The 15265-nt window shown below is 44.6% G+C and overlaps 1 protein-coding gene and 1 long non-coding RNA gene across 2 annotated transcripts in view; both read right to left on the bottom strand.

Annotated features, from left to right (window-relative positions):
* HEATR6 (HEAT repeat containing 6) overlaps positions 1-3696 on the bottom strand; it is a 32160-nt gene extending 28464 nt beyond the window's left edge. The window contains exon 1 of the mRNA XM_059378929.1: positions 3462-3696. Coding sequence (XP_059234912.1) covers positions 3462-3668 — 207 coding nt within the window. The 5' untranslated portion in view covers positions 3669-3696. The remainder of the gene's footprint in view (positions 1-3461) is intronic.
* Positions 3697-7221: 3525 nt separating this feature from the next.
* LOC132003780 (uncharacterized) lies at positions 7222-11605 on the bottom strand. The gene is made up of 3 exons (XR_009400312.1): positions 11430-11605; positions 8435-8535; positions 7222-7410 (listed from the first exon to the last, which is right to left on the bottom strand). It is a non-coding gene; the product is annotated as an uncharacterized LOC132003780 (long non-coding RNA).
* Between the last annotated feature and the right edge of the window lie 3660 nt (positions 11606-15265).

Genomic DNA, 15265 nt, shown 5'->3' on the forward strand with positions numbered 1-15265 from the left:
AAAAGGCAATATGCCTATTAGTCAAGTGAAGAACCACCCCCCCACCCCCCACCAAATATAGCCAAACAGAAAAATGAAAGTGAATGTTCACACTCAAAATGAGGAAAGATGAAATCTGAAGTAGAAACTCAGAAAAAAAAAATTAAATGACATCACAGAAATATGATGTCCTAAAAAAGTATAAGACTCAATGTGGTTTTGGTCAGGCTGACGGCTCCAGAGTCTCCACATATGTAGAGACAGTGCAATTAAATAACCAAAGAAAGGCCTCCAGAATGTAAAAGTACACAGTGAAGTTAAAAACACCAAAAAGTAAACAGACACATGAAAAGTTGCTGATCACCACTCATCATCAGGGAAATGCAAATCAAAACTACAATGAGACATCACTGTACATCTGCCAGAATGCCAGAATGGCTAAACACAAAACACAACAACAGGTGTTGGCAAGGATGTGTGGAAAAAGGAACCCTCATGCACTGTTGGTGGGAATGCAAACTGGTGCAGACACTGTGGAAAACAGTATGGAGGTTCTTCAAAAAGTTAAAAATAGAACTACCCAATGGCACTACTGGGTATTTACCCAAAGGATACAAAAACACTAATTCAAAAGGATACATGCACCGCTCTTTACAGCACCATTATTTACAACAGCCAAGATGTGGAAGCAGCCCAAGTGTTCGTCCATGGATAAGTGGATAAATATGTGGTTTAGATATCTATAGTGGAATATTACTCAACCATAAAGAAGAATGAAATCTTGTCATTTGCAATGACGTGGATGGAGCTGTAGAATATTATGCTAAGTGAAATGTCAGTCAGAGAAAGGCAAACACCGTATGATTTCACTCATCTGTGGAACTGAAGAAACAAAACAAACAAGCAAAGGGCAAAAAAGACAAGAGAGACAACCAAAGAAATAGACTCTTAACTATAGAGAACAAGTTGATGGTTACCAGAGGGGAGGCAGGTGGGGTGATGGGGGAAATAGGTGATGGGGATTTAGGAAGGCACTTGTGAAGAGCACTGGGTGATGTATGGAATTGTTTAATCACTGTATTATACACCTGAAATTAATATAACACTGTATGCTAACTATATGGGAATTAAAAATATTTTTAAATAAAAAAAATAGAACTCATTCATTCCTATCTTAAAAAAGAAAAGAAAGTAAACAAATCATATTTTCAATGCCACTGGGAAAATCAGGAATGACACCTGGATCAATTTATTGTAAAATAAGGTAATTCTTCAAAAAAATAAAGAGGGCAATCTATTTGCAAATCACACTATTCATTCATCCACTGATGTTTATTGAATTGAAAGGTTTGGAGCACCTACTATGTGCTAGGTAGTGTACTAGATCTTTGGACTCCAAAGATGAACATGTTCCTGAACTTTGAAAAGAGCTCATAGTGAGGAAGACAGAAATACTCATAAATAATTAAAGTGAATTAAATGCTGAAAGAATTAACTGCAAACTCCATGGGGAAATGGTAATTAGGGAGGTCTTATGGAGGTGATTTTTTAAAAAGATTTATTTATTTTAGAGAGAGAGAAAGCACAAGTGGGGGTGGGGGGTGCAGAGAGAGGAGGATTGAGAATCCCAAAAAGACTCTGTGCTGAGTGTGGAGACTGATGTGGGGCTTGATCCCAGGACCCTGAGATCATGACCTAAGCTAAAACCAAGAGTAGGACACTAAGCCCACTGCTCCACTCGGAAGTCCCACGGAGGTAGGTTTTTTTGTTTTGTTTTGTTTTAGATTTCATCTATTTACTTGACAGAGAATGAGAGGGGGTGGTCAGAGGGAGAAGCAGACTCCCTGCTAAGCAGGGAGCCCAAATGTGGCATTCGATCCAGGAAGTCCAGGATCATGCCCTGAGCCAAAGGCAACCAACTGAGCCACCCAGGTGCCCCTCACAGAAATGATTATTAAGCATAATCTGGAATGATCTGAAGGATGACTAAAATCTGCCAGACAGACAAAGCAAAGAAAGATACAGCAAGCAACGGGAATGGAGTGTGCAAAGACCTAGAATACCAGTAGGTGTGAAACACTAGTAGATGCTGAGGAACAGCAGCTTTTAAATGACTGCACACAAGGCACAAAAGGAGAAGGGACAGGAGACTTCAAAGGCACATATTTTTGATTAAAAATATATCAAATTATAATAATAAAGCAAAAGGTCCTAAGTACCTCCTTAATTCCATTCTGCTCCCTGGGGACATACACTATTATTTCATTAAAAACGCTTCCATTCGTTGCTGTGAACTCTTCACCATCTATAAATGTATGTATTCTCTTAGACACGCTCCTCACTCAACATGTCATACTGCAACGAACTGTTCCATACCCTGCTCTGATCATCTACCAATATGTATTGAAGACCTCCCCAAATCAGAGCTTTGCCTTTCGAATAAGATTTTTTCCCATGAAAAAAAAAAGACCACTCTAGTAGTAGAACAAAGAATGGTTCGGAGAAGAGCTAGACAGGAGGCTGAAGAGAAGTTTGAGAAAACCAGTGGAAGAGTTCAGGAGTCATCTTGCCTGAGGGCTTAAGGCACTGCAGTGGGAGCACAGAAAAGGGAATAAGAAATATTTATGAGATGGAATCTGAAGAATCCGCATTGGGTAAGATCTGGGAGGAAAGAGAAAGCACCAGTGTGACTTGGCAGACTGGCATGTTTCCGTGAGCTAGGGCATGGGATGGGCTGTGGATATAGTTGTCTCCAGAGAAAATGTAACTTCGTTTTTAGGAACTGTCAAGTTTGAGGCACCTGTGAGCACCAGAGGCAGTGGTATGACTGGGTCAAGAGTTCTGGGAGTTCAGTAAGTAGGACTTAGAGTAGAAGACATCATGGTCTGATGTGTGTGAATATTATTATTACTCTAAACAGGAGGCAGATAGGGAAGAGCTAGTAGGAAACAACATAAAATGGCAGGGAGCATGGGACAGCCTTTGCTCCAACTCTACCTCTGCCTTTTGCCAGCAATATGACACTGGATCTTTACGTGCCTCAGTATTTTTATCAGTAAAGTAGATCTACTACTACCCACGTTGTAAGATTCCTCGGACCGTACACCATAAAGTACAGTACATGATGATGGTCTGAGTACCAGGTCTTCAATAAATGAAGAAGTGAATTTTATATGGCAAAGTGTTCTGTGCGTAGGGAGTGGAGCGGTGCGACCAGAGAGGACACCTGCAGTGTTATCAGAGCAGAAGTCATCAAGTGGGGTTTTAAAGATGCGAGTTTGCCAAGCACTGCAGGATCTTCAGCTGGAGGAGAGCAGAGACTGCCGCGGTCGGAGGGAGCCTGGGAGCCTGGAGCTAAGTAACGCGTAGCGGAGCTGGGAAAGGCCGGGCGCGGCAGGCGGGAGCTACCGGCTGGGTCCCTGAGGCTGGAGCCGGGGCCAGTAGGCGCGGCCCGAGTCCTCCCCACCCCGCACGCCGCCTACCTCCGGAGCCACGCCGCCGCCCTCGCTGTAGTTCTCAGAGATGAGCTGGTCGAAGAGCAGGTGGATCTCGGTCCGGGCGGAGCTGCTGTCATCCGGGCGCAGGGCGCAGAGCCTGGCCGACAAGCAGCGAAATCCACTGCTGCGCTCTGGTGGTGGCTCTCGTGGCACTTCGCGCCCGGGAGAGCCGGCGACTTGTACCGCCGCCATCTTTCCTAAGTAGGACAACAGAGAAACACTTCCGGGGTATTCCCAGCTCCGCGCGCCAGTTCCGGAAATACTTCTTTAGACCGGGTCCCTCCTCGGAGTGCTTTGAGAATATTTGTCAGAAATTAACTTGGAGGGTTTTTTTGTTTTGTTTTGTCTTTGTTGTTGTTGTTGTTGTTGTAGCTTTACCTCCCACTTGTCTTTGAGTCCTGACTGAAAAGTGGGACTCTATTTGTCCTTCTAGAAAGTGTGTTCCTGGACAGGGCTGACATGGCTATTTAGTACCAGCGTTTTCAGAAGGGCTGGAGTTGGAGGGGCGGTTGGTGGTGGGAACGGCAGAAACCGCTGTTTCTACGACAACCTTGGATTCTTCTTGTATCGTGTGAGAGCCTCTGATTCTTACCCAGGCACGAAACCACCCTGTAAATAGAGGGTACAAGTCCTAGTGTTCCTTGCAGCCGGCTGTGCATCCTTCTGAGAAACTTGGGCGTCATTACACAAGAAAAGAAATTTGGAAGTTCAAACTGAGCCATGTAAAATATAACCTGCCTACGGGTGACCTGGTTGAGATTGGACACCCCAAGATTTCCTGTAGCCTTAAAAGCAAGAAGCTGGAAAAGAAAGTAGCTATTTTATTTTTTAAAATTTTATTGTAAGGTTTTATTTATTTGACAGAGAACGCGAGTAGGCAGAGAGGCAGTCAGAGAGAGAGAGAGAAAGGGAAGCAGGCTCCCAGCTGAGCAGAAAGCCTGTTGTGGGGCTCCACCCCAGGACCCTGAGATCATGACCTGAGCCGAAGGCAGAGGCTTTAACCCACTGAGCCACCCAGGCGCCCTGAAAATAGCTATTTTAAATGCTGTAAATGGTTTTTAGTCACCCAAGAGGTGAAGGCATGAAATTAGCATTTGGTCATGTCTTGGGTTTTTGAATTATGCAAATAATAGAGCAGATGCTCATCAGTGGTTCTTAGGAAAACCTCAAAGTCACCCGAATGTACATGTTTTATCCTGAGACTAAAACACTTGTGTTTAGCAATAACAATTGGGGACACGCTTTAGAAGAGTTTGTTTTCTGAAGACTTTGGGTTTTGGGAAGAAATACTAATTTTTTGTTTGAATTTAGATGTCATTGTGCTCATATATTATTGCTTATTCTTGGGATGTGTGTATGTGTGTGTTATGTATTTGTGTGTGTTTGTGATATTCAAGCATTTGCTCAGGGAAGATCAGGAGCTGAGACCTAGACACGGAAGCGCTAGTCTGATTTCTCCCAAAGCAGAACCTTAGATGAGGTTTATATGACTGACTTATTTAGGAATGAACAGGGAAGAAAGGAGAATCAGTACACATATGTACTATTGAATTGGCCGTTGCAAAGAGTGAATGATTGCTCAATCCTCAAGATTTTCTGAGAAGCCTTATGGAATGTTCTCAGACATCCCCCGACCCATGCCAAGGAATGTAAGAAGGAAGTATATAACTGTCAGCCTTTGAATTCTGTTGTCAGGCATTACCCTCACCACGTATCAATTCTCCAATGCTTCTCATTTGAGCATGTCAATGGGTAGTGGTTCCTGCAGGAGTTTCTGGTTGTACAAAAAAGCCCTGAGGCAAAAGTGAGAGGTATGGGGCACTAGGGTACAAGTCCAAGGCAAGTCTCTGATTACCTTGTACTAAACTAGTAGATGCCTGACAGAAACTGGTTGCCATAGCGATGATTAAAACAAGAGTGTAAGGCCAAGAGTATTTGAAGGAGTGCACAAGATATCCAACACTGGGGCTAGAAGAGCATGAGGCCTGGTCATCACCACAGTGGAGGTGGTTACCTAGACTGGAAAGGATCTGGGTTCAATGTGGCTCATCTTAGGTTGTAACATGGATGATCCATGTTATTATTCAGGACTGAATGACCCAGGAATTGTGAAGTGCACCAATACTGCCGGTATCTGTCTTTTAAGCTCTGATGGAATATGCCCTTGCAGATGGCAGTATGGTTTCTACAAGGAAATGAACATTCCTACCCTTTAGTTATCACTAACTGAAGAAAACATACATCACACTCTCAGGGAGGACTTGAGGGCCCCCTTCCTTGTCTTGTGTTTAGATGATAATCCCCAAACTGTGGAACTTAGAGCTTGGCAAAAGTTCTCCCAAGAAAATCTCCTCACACATCCTTACTCCTCCTCACTCTCAGTATTTTTTAAACTTACAGAACCTTGGGGCCTTGAAGATGCTAAGCATGTTCACAGCCATTTCGCTTTATAAATTCTGCATAAAGTGATCTGGAGCCCTTCCTCTGGAATATCACCTCTTTCATATTTTGGACATCTGTCAAAACTTAATTTTTATCATCTCATTAGAAGTCCGGATCCTTCTAACTGAAGTAGGCTTTACCCTTTACCCTTTCTAATTCACATCCTTGTTTATTTCCTTCAGAACATTGACCATAATGTGTAGTAATATTCTTTATTGTTCTATTATCTATTTCTTTCTCTAGGAAGTGAGCTTTGTTAAGGCATACATCCTGTCTGTCTGGTTCACTATTTTATCGCTAACACTAGCATGGCACCTGAGTCATGGTAGACACCTCCCAATACTTAACAGTGGAATGAATAAATTCATTCAGCGCCTCCGATTTCCCATTGGTTGGTTGTTGTGAAAATCAAATGGGATCTTTGTGATACTTTGTAAACTATAACGTTCTATAAATCTTAGCATCCAAGTGAGGTAGATACTGTTATTTTCCCTTTTTGCAGATTTAAAAAGTTTAAATGGCTTAGAGAAAGACAATTTAAAGGGTTCAAATGGTTTGTCAAGGCCCACACAGGCAGCAAATTGGCTGAAATCAGACCACAAACCAGGCCAGTTGCAATAATGAAGAACACGGACAAGAAATTGTAAGTCTATTTTTACCTCCCATCTTTTGTAATGGGGAAAACCAGAAGAGAGGGGTTGGCTTTCAGGATCCAGATGAGCTAGGATAGGCTAGGAAGGAGAATTGTCCTAGGCTTCTGTTCTAGATTCCATGAAAATTAGTAATAAATGCCATCATCCCATCTATTTGATAATCATAACAATCGTAGTTAACGTAATTGAATGTTTTCTGTGCCAAGTACTTTACATGAACTAATTTCTTTTGTCCTTGGAGCTCTATGAAGTGTATATTGTCATACAGATCAGGAAACTGAAGGACAGAAAGGTTAGGACACTTGCTGAAGGTCACACAGTTATGTGGCAGACCTGGGTTTGAAATTCAGAATTAGAATTCCTAACTACCACACTATAATGCATAGGCTCTGGAGTTGGACATGGGATTAGAGGTAAGACCCTGTGACTTACCTGCCATATGATTTTCAGCAAATTACGTAATCTCTCCAAACCTCAGCATCCTTATATATAAATAATAAGCATAGTCACAACGTGGTTGTAAGGATAAATTAGATGATGCTTATGGAGAATATAAAACAGTTGCATATCAAGTGTTCCACAAATGTCACCTGTCTCCCACCCTGTCCACCTCATCATCACCCTTAACCAAATAACCCAAACAGCGTGGGTACTGTTGACAATGATGATTTATTAAAAGAAATGACTCTTTCCCCTTCCCCACCACATCTCTTGTAATCTCTACCCACAGACCCCCATTTTCATCTGTCTTCCTGGTCAAGGAGTTCCAGTTGTATCTTTGAAGACAGGAAGTGTTGAGAAATTATTAGGGAAGGATGACCTTCAAGATGAGTCTTCATCTGAAAAATGGACCAAAAAATTATACATGAGACCTGCTGTTTTGGGGACCTGGAATGACAGAATGCAATCAAGAGGGGATAGTTCTCAGTTTTGGGAATCAATAAGCACCTGAAAGAACCAGCAAGGCCAAAAGCATCCCAAGGATGTGGCTGAATTGGACAAATAGTATATTCTGAACACAAATGGGTTACTTGCAAAGTTTATGTTGATTCTATTGTGTTAGTTATTATGTAGACTAATAAATACAGCTTAGTTTATAATCAAGGCTGAGTCATGGTAGCTTTTCATTATGCGTTTTCATTTGATGGATATAGAAAATAAAGAAACGATCATGTGAGGACCCTGAAAAATTTCTACAGGAAAGGGGTTCTCATAGGTCAATCTGGTAGTGTGCATCAGAGGTGGAAAATGAACATATTCTTTGGTCATAAATTATAATTCTTAGAATTTATTCCAAGGAAATTAATAAGGGCATATGCACACATTTAATATTCATTATAACCATATTAATAAACAATGAAATATTAAATGTGTATTAATGGGGGTTACTAAATGAGTATATATGGTGGACTTCTACAAGGCTGTTAAAGAAGATTGGTATTGTTCAAAGTTGTTCACTTGCTATTTCTAAGTGAAATAATTAAGAAATCAAAATAGGCATAAGATCATCTCATTTCAATATATATGTTATGTATCTGTGTGTGTGTTTAAAACATGCACCAGAGTATTAAGCACCTATCATTTGGGGATGGGAGATAATGTGACTGGTTTTTATGTTCTTTTTGTTCAAATAAATAATCTGATTTCTTTCCTGGATATATGATGAGCTAGGATAGTGAAATTATTTTAAAGGTTTGGAAGGCACCATCCTGTGATAGATACTTCTTCTTGGGAAGGGTGTGAAGAGGGAAAGGCCACAGAGAGACAGGTTTCTATCCCACCCACTTCTGGGAAGTCCCATCAGAGCCAGTCAGCCTAGTGGGAACAAGGTTTGAGGAAGCAGGGAGGGCCTGATGTTTTTACCTGTCCTTAAACTGCAGCACAGACATGGCCACACCCATTGCTGACGCACCTCTCCCCTAGGTCACAATCCCAGTCGCCGCTGCAGACCTCAATGCAGGTGCCTGCATTAGAACAGAGTGGCTGAAAAACACCCGGCTTTAAGCACAAGTATCAGAGAGGACAGCCCTTGACTCATTGAAAGAATCCGTTCCATTTTTGTTTTCCAGTTGAATAAAAAGAGAATTTGTAAATAGTTACAGAACAACACTCATTAACATCTTACACATTACCGTTTAAAATGATGCATTCACATGACCACAATAAAGTAAGGCCCACTTTAACGAAGAGCGTAACTGTGTTTGCAGAAGAGAAGTACAAAAGAAGTCCCCTCAGATGTCCCCACTTCCCTACTCTGCAGGGAAATGGGCAGAAAAGAGGAGATTCACATCTACCAAATGCCATCAAGGGTGCCTCGCAGTCACCCTGCACAGTGAGTCTGACTAGTCTCACCTTACAGGTGTGGCAGCTGGGGTGCACAGAGGTGAACTGCCCACTAGTAGGTACAGAAGTGGAATTCAACTGACACCTGCCTGGCCCCTGGGCCAAGCTCCCTCTGCCATCCCACTTGGTGAAGTAGATCTTGACATGATGAGCATATCTCCAAATTTCAAGAGGTCACTCCTGGCCTGAGTGGAGCCCTGCCCCCAGGTTCCCAGAGCCTCAGAGTTAGTCTTTGAGATCAAATGAAGTAGGTCCAAGAAACTGGTGAAGACCATACAGAAGCTTCAAGGTAAATGTATGCAGAGCTCTGGATGAATATGTGCTGTGGTTTTGCTTCTGCTCAGCGATTATCAGGAGTTTCTCTACCTGTTTCTGTGTCTAGACTTCTTTGGGCCTTTGTTCCTCACGGGTAAAATGGAGCTCTTGGATTGAGCAGGGAAAATAAAGTTCATTTTCCAGTGTCAGTCCTGATCCATAAAGATGACTCTCTGGGGGTGCCTGGGTGGCTCAGTGGGTTAAGCCTCTGCCTTCGGCTCAGGTCGTGATCTCAGGGTCCTGGGATCGAGCTCCACATCGGGCTCTCTGCTCAGCAGGGAGCCTGCCTCTCCATCTCTCTCTGCCTGCCTCTCTGCCTACTTGTGATCTCTCTCTCTGTCAAATAAATAAATAAAAAAGATGACTCTCTGATGCTGTGTTGAGAGGGCTGGCACCACCTGCTGAGAGGGCTCAGGCTGGCACCAAGCACGAGGCTCGGAAGGAAGAGAATGCTATCTAGCACTGTAAGACTGTAAGAACGGGCCCGGTGGGGTGTCTGCCATATACTTGCATCCCTCAGAGAAAGTCAATGCGATCCCTCCATGCTTCTATCCACTGTTGTTGATTTGTGGTGAGAAGATTCAAGACTTTGTCTCCACTCATAGCTGTTTGGTCATTCAGTAAATCTGTTGATTTCTTACAAGGTGCAAAGCATAGAGCTAAGTTATTCAGAAAATATAAAGATATAGAGTCATTACCTTAAAGCAGCATAGAGTCTAACAATGGAGGTAAGTAAGTCTTGTGTTGAAGGCACAGGAAACAGGGCAGTGTGGACAAGTGTCCTGAGAAGAGGTATATCCAAAGGAAAGGGGGTTCAGAGGAGAGAGGACATTACTTCCAGTAGATTGACTAGAAAAGGTGAGTCTTGAAGTAGAGGAATCTTTTAAAGGCAGAATTGAGGGGCGTGGTAGAGTCTGATGGAAGAGAAGAGAATTACTGGTAAGAGTTCACAAGGGGAGAAATGTAACTGGGCCTGGCATAGGAAGAGGCATGCAAGGCACTTGCAGCACAAAGTTTAAGGGGCACATGCACAGCCCTGAGAGTGAACATCTCCTTAAATACGGCACCCTGGGTGCCTCATCTCCTCACTCCTTGGCTGAAATACAAGGAATACGGGAAGACTGGCAAATAAATACAAGGCTTGGGAAGTAGAAGGGGGCAATTGGAAGTCAGGCAGGAAAAGTAGGTGGGGGGTAAAGTTATGGGGCCAGATCTTGAGGACCTGAGGAGTTTGGGTTTCACTTGCTAGAACAAGGGAGGGATAGGACTGTAGTTCACTTAAGAGAATTATTGTGGCATAAGGGTATAGAATGCACCAGGGTTCCATGAGTAAGCAAACCTCAGAAGCAATCCAGGGTCAGGAAGTGCTGTCAGGAAACCACATGGCACTGTCCCAAGCAAGGGGTAGTCAGGGCCGGATGGGCCATGTGGCAATGGGAAGTGGAAAGGCAGGAGCACATGCAAGAGACAATTTCAAAGAATGGACAGTATTTGGCAACTGGTTTAATGTGGGAGAGAACAGCACAGCAGAGAGAGGATTAGGAGTTGAAGCCAAGAATCTTTAGGGAGAAGTAAGAGCTCCAGCAACAATAATCCAGGAGAGAAAAAAATCCGAGGACTGATGGAATGGCAAACAATGCCAAGTGCTGCAGAGGTTACAGACTTTTGCTGTTGAGGAGGGTCAAGAGATGTGTCAGCAGATCCTGGGAGCAAAGTTTCTGAAGACTGATGGGGACAGGAATGGTGACCATCTTTAGGAGGCAAAGGAAGGAGTTGTGGGGAAAGTTCGGGTAGAGAGTTAAGATTGCTCCTTTGAGAATGTTGGGGGTAAAAGGAAAAGCAGAGATTAAGATGATTCCCATAGAGCATGATCAGGAAACTATGTTCTCTTGTGACCTGATCTATTTGTAGCAAGAGACCAAGAAACCCATGGGGGAGAGAGATGCTGGGGAAGATGGCGGGGGGCTGATGAGGCAGCAAGAGGGAAGAGTGGAGAGTCCAGTGGAAAGGAAGACCCAAGGAAAGGAGGGGGGAAGAGTGGAGGCAGAAGGAGAGAGGTGCTGCAGTCAAGGTGGCTCCTGGACTAGAAGGTCTGTCCTTCTTGCCTTCCTTCCCTCCACCCCCAGCGCACACCAGTCCCTGCCGGCTCACTTTCCAGCTCCCTCATGCAGAGAAAGGGTTGCCTTTTGCCTAGACTTACCCAGAAGTTGCTGTGGTCTCACCGCAGCCTGGAGCTCCTGTACCTCTGAGCTGAGGGTGAGGAGCATCGCCAGGAGGAGAAAACCCCCCAACTTCATGTTGCCTTTGGAAGTCTTCGGTAAAAATGCAGCAAGGCTGAGGACAGCTGCAATTTATGCTCTCCCGCCCACTGAGCTAGAACGCAAGCCCAGGGGTGGGACTAGGCACGTGAGAGCCTGAGCCCTGCCCAGAAACTACGTCTGAAGAACTCCCGCCTGGTAGGTCTTCTGAGGAAGGCCTTGTTGCCCAAGCCAGTCCTAGCCAAAGGAACTCCCTCCTCTGGCAGATGAGTAAGACTCTCCCAAAGCAGGAAAGCTATGAGTGACAGAGAAAAGGGTGGAGTGGGGTGTGGGGGGGCACTAACTTATATTATGTACTTGATCCACGTGTTCCTTTTGCAACACAAGCAAATGTCTCCTCTAGGCCAGGCACCTGCTAGGCACAGATACAGCCTTATAGAAATTCCAACCTAGGAACTGGGCATTAGCCAGGGCGCAGCCCCCTGTCTCACTTCTCTGTGCCCTGCTCTGGGCCCTAGAGCTCTGGTATTGAGGACACGGAGAGTCAGGAGAGCCAGCAGGGGTGCTCCTAGGTCACCTGCTGCTGGGAAGGAGCCCCTCCGCCCCCCTTAGTCTCCTTCCTTGGTCTGATTTAGGCGGTTGCGGGGGTCTTTGCCTATATGAAGTACATCCTTTTACGGCCTAGAGTTTCACTTCATCTTGCCCACTTTCTTTTCTGAGAACCCTAACTCTCAACATACATGCTAGGTTCTTCCAGAATGTTTCTCATCAGGCAGCACAGAGTGGGAGGGCGGGGGCAAGGTGGCTGCTGTAACCAGCCAGCTGGGGAGGGAGATTTCATTTCCTCCTTCTTGTAAACACTCCTAAGCTAGACCAATGATTTCCTGAAACCTATACTCCCACTGGTTTTTTGGAAGAATACACCCTCCCTCCCCAGAGACAGTGCGGGCAGAGGAAGGCATGTGTAACTTCTGGCCTTGAGCATCGTGTCCCATAAGATGTCTTATTGGTAACGTGGGATAAGGATGACTGGGCTACTTGGGAATGGTAGGACGAGTTTGCAGAGTCTTACACCTCTGGGGAGAGGGCTGACTTCTCTTTGGAAAGTAGAGTCCTTAACATTTCACCAGGGGCCCTGCTTCCTAATTCTAAGGCTATGGAAAGAGACCCTCCCTATCATGCTTCCTTTGTCACAGTTCCTGAAATGCCACCAGTGAGAGGTCTTTTGGAAAAACACCTGACATCATAAACTGCTAGTACCCCCCGGGGTAGGTTAAGAGGCCAGTTATAGGCTATTCATAAAGCAATTTCGCAAACTGCTTCAACTTGATCCTGCCTATCCCAGTGCTGAGGTTGGTGTCCAATTTCTGTAACAGTGTCAGAGCCAGAGAGAGATATTTGAGAGACCCTAAACACTGAAAAAATGATAGTGATGTTCTCCCCCATGTAATTCCAAATTTTAAAAAATGTTTCAACCGGAAATAAAAATCTATTTTGAAATAATTTTGAAATTTCAACAAAACTCAAATGTGTGTTGAAATTAAAACTAGTTTCTTTTTAGATGTTCTTTTTTCCTGATTTTATTTTGGGGGCCCTGTTTTGCCCCCAGTGTCCTAAGCACATGCTTTGTTTGTCCTTGGGGTCACTCAGAGCCGAGCAGGGCCTTCAGAGACTGGGCAATGGGGTCCAAGCCTGCCTCCCTTCCTCTTGGCCCTGGCCCTCTGGGCTGCTTTGATTGCTGCCCCTTCCCTGGTACATCACACTCCTGCTCAAGCTGTTCCTTGAACTTGGAACACCTTTTCCCTTTCTTTCCCTGCCACATCTCACCAGGCTCAGCACAAACCTCACTGCCAGAACCCTCCACAACCTCCACCCCCGGGAGAGGTAACTTTATACTTGTTTGGTCATAGCACTTCGTACCTTATATTTACAATGATCTATTATTATTTTTACATTTCTTTCCTGAGACTATCCTGATGGTGAGGATGAGGGAGTGGTCTTATGTATCTTTTGTCTTCCAGTGATCAGCATTTGCTGAGTTCAGTAATTATTAGATGAACCCATGATATGGGCAGTGATAAATGAATGGGCGTTTTGGTTAAAGGATGGGGACAGAGAGAAGAGCAGGAAAGCAGAAGGGGTTCTGGAGCATGTGATGGAGAATGGGTCTGAACAGGACACGTAATGCATCCTTTAGTTGCCAGAATGGAAGTCCCATAAAAGCACCAACAGCAGGAAGGGCACGGTGTTGAAGCTGGATAAACTTCCATTTGAATCCTTCCATGTGGCTATCTCCTGGGTGTGTGCGTGGGCAAATATTAATGAATGAAAAAACCGCATTCGGTTCTTGGAAAAAGCTTTACTGATCTCTGACTGGGTCCCATGCTGGGTACTAAGTTCGGGGTACTAAATGCTGGGTACTAAATGGGGTGTGAGCAGGGTGGACTTCCTCTTACAGAGGAGGAGGTAAGCACCCTACAGCACCCCGGCTGGTATGAAACAACGAAAATAGTCTGCTCATAGAAGCGAATTTTAAGCCAATGTCATCTGGCTTCCCCAGGCCTACGAAGTGGGCGTGCCACTTGACTGTGCTGCCACTCTGCCACAACCCCCACCCCCGAAAAAAACAGCAACCTTCAAAGGGTTCCCCAGTTACGGTTCTTCCTGTTTCTCAAACTATAGGATGGAGGAAATGTGACCATTCCAGAACCCTAAGTTCAAAATCAACCCCAAAAAGCTAGATTTTCTCAGTTGCAAATTTGGAATGCTGCAGGAGAGAAATGGATCGTCCGATTGCTGATAATATAAACCAAGTTGCTGAGGGCCCTGCGTGTGTGTTTGGGGGGAATGTTCAGGGAGCCATTGTAAGCAGCAAGCCCCCGCACATGGTTTCCAACACAGACAGGCACTAATACTGCCATTTTACAGATAAGGAAATGGAATCTTGGAGAGGTTTAGTAATATACCAAAATAATATGGCAGAACTAAGATCAAACTCCAAAGACTGTACTTAACTGGGACATATCACTGTCAGGCTCAGTCCAACTGCCTAAAAGATAACTTTGACTTCTCTCTGGGACACAGATAAATAGGTTTGTATGGACACAGCAACAGGCCTAGTGCTAAGATTTCATACACAGAACACCACCACTTTGGGCCAAGCTGTTTGCTACAGTGGATTCTGATGCCCATTCAGGTTAAAGGTGGGGCTCACCCACATAAAGCTGTGACTGTGGGGGCGCCTGGGTGGGTTAAGCATCTGCCTTCAGCTTGGGTCTTGCTCTCAGGGTCCTGGGATGGAGTCCTGCATCAGGCTCCTTGTTCAGCTAGGAGTCTGCTCTCTCTCTCTCTCTCCCCCTCTGACCCCCCCCCCCCCCCCCCCCCCCCCCCCCCCCCCCCCAACTCCACATTCTCTCTTATTCAAATAAATACACAAAATCTAAAAAAAAAAAAAAAAAGGAAAAAACCTGTCGCTGTGATTTTAAGAGAGTTGAGGTACAGCAATAGGGCCCTTATTTCTGGCTGTTCACTAAGACCAATGCAAGCACTGCCTAGCGCTTAAGACAGAGGACTCTGGGGTGTGACAGATCCAGTTTGCCTCTGGCTCTGCTGCTTGGCAGTTGTGTGATCTTGTGAAAATTAATTGCTCTTTCTGAGCCTCACTTCCTCAACTGTAAAGTGGGCGTATTAATTCCTACTGCATCGGCCTGTTGGGCAGATTAAATGAACACATATGGAAACATATCTATTCCTGGAAGAGTCCTCAAAACAACAAAAA

The sequence above is a fragment of the Mustela nigripes genome, chromosome 16, assembly GCF_022355385.1.
Source record: "Mustela nigripes isolate SB6536 chromosome 16, MUSNIG.SB6536, whole genome shotgun sequence".
NCBI classification, from domain to species: Eukaryota; Metazoa; Chordata; class Mammalia; order Carnivora; family Mustelidae; genus Mustela; species Mustela nigripes.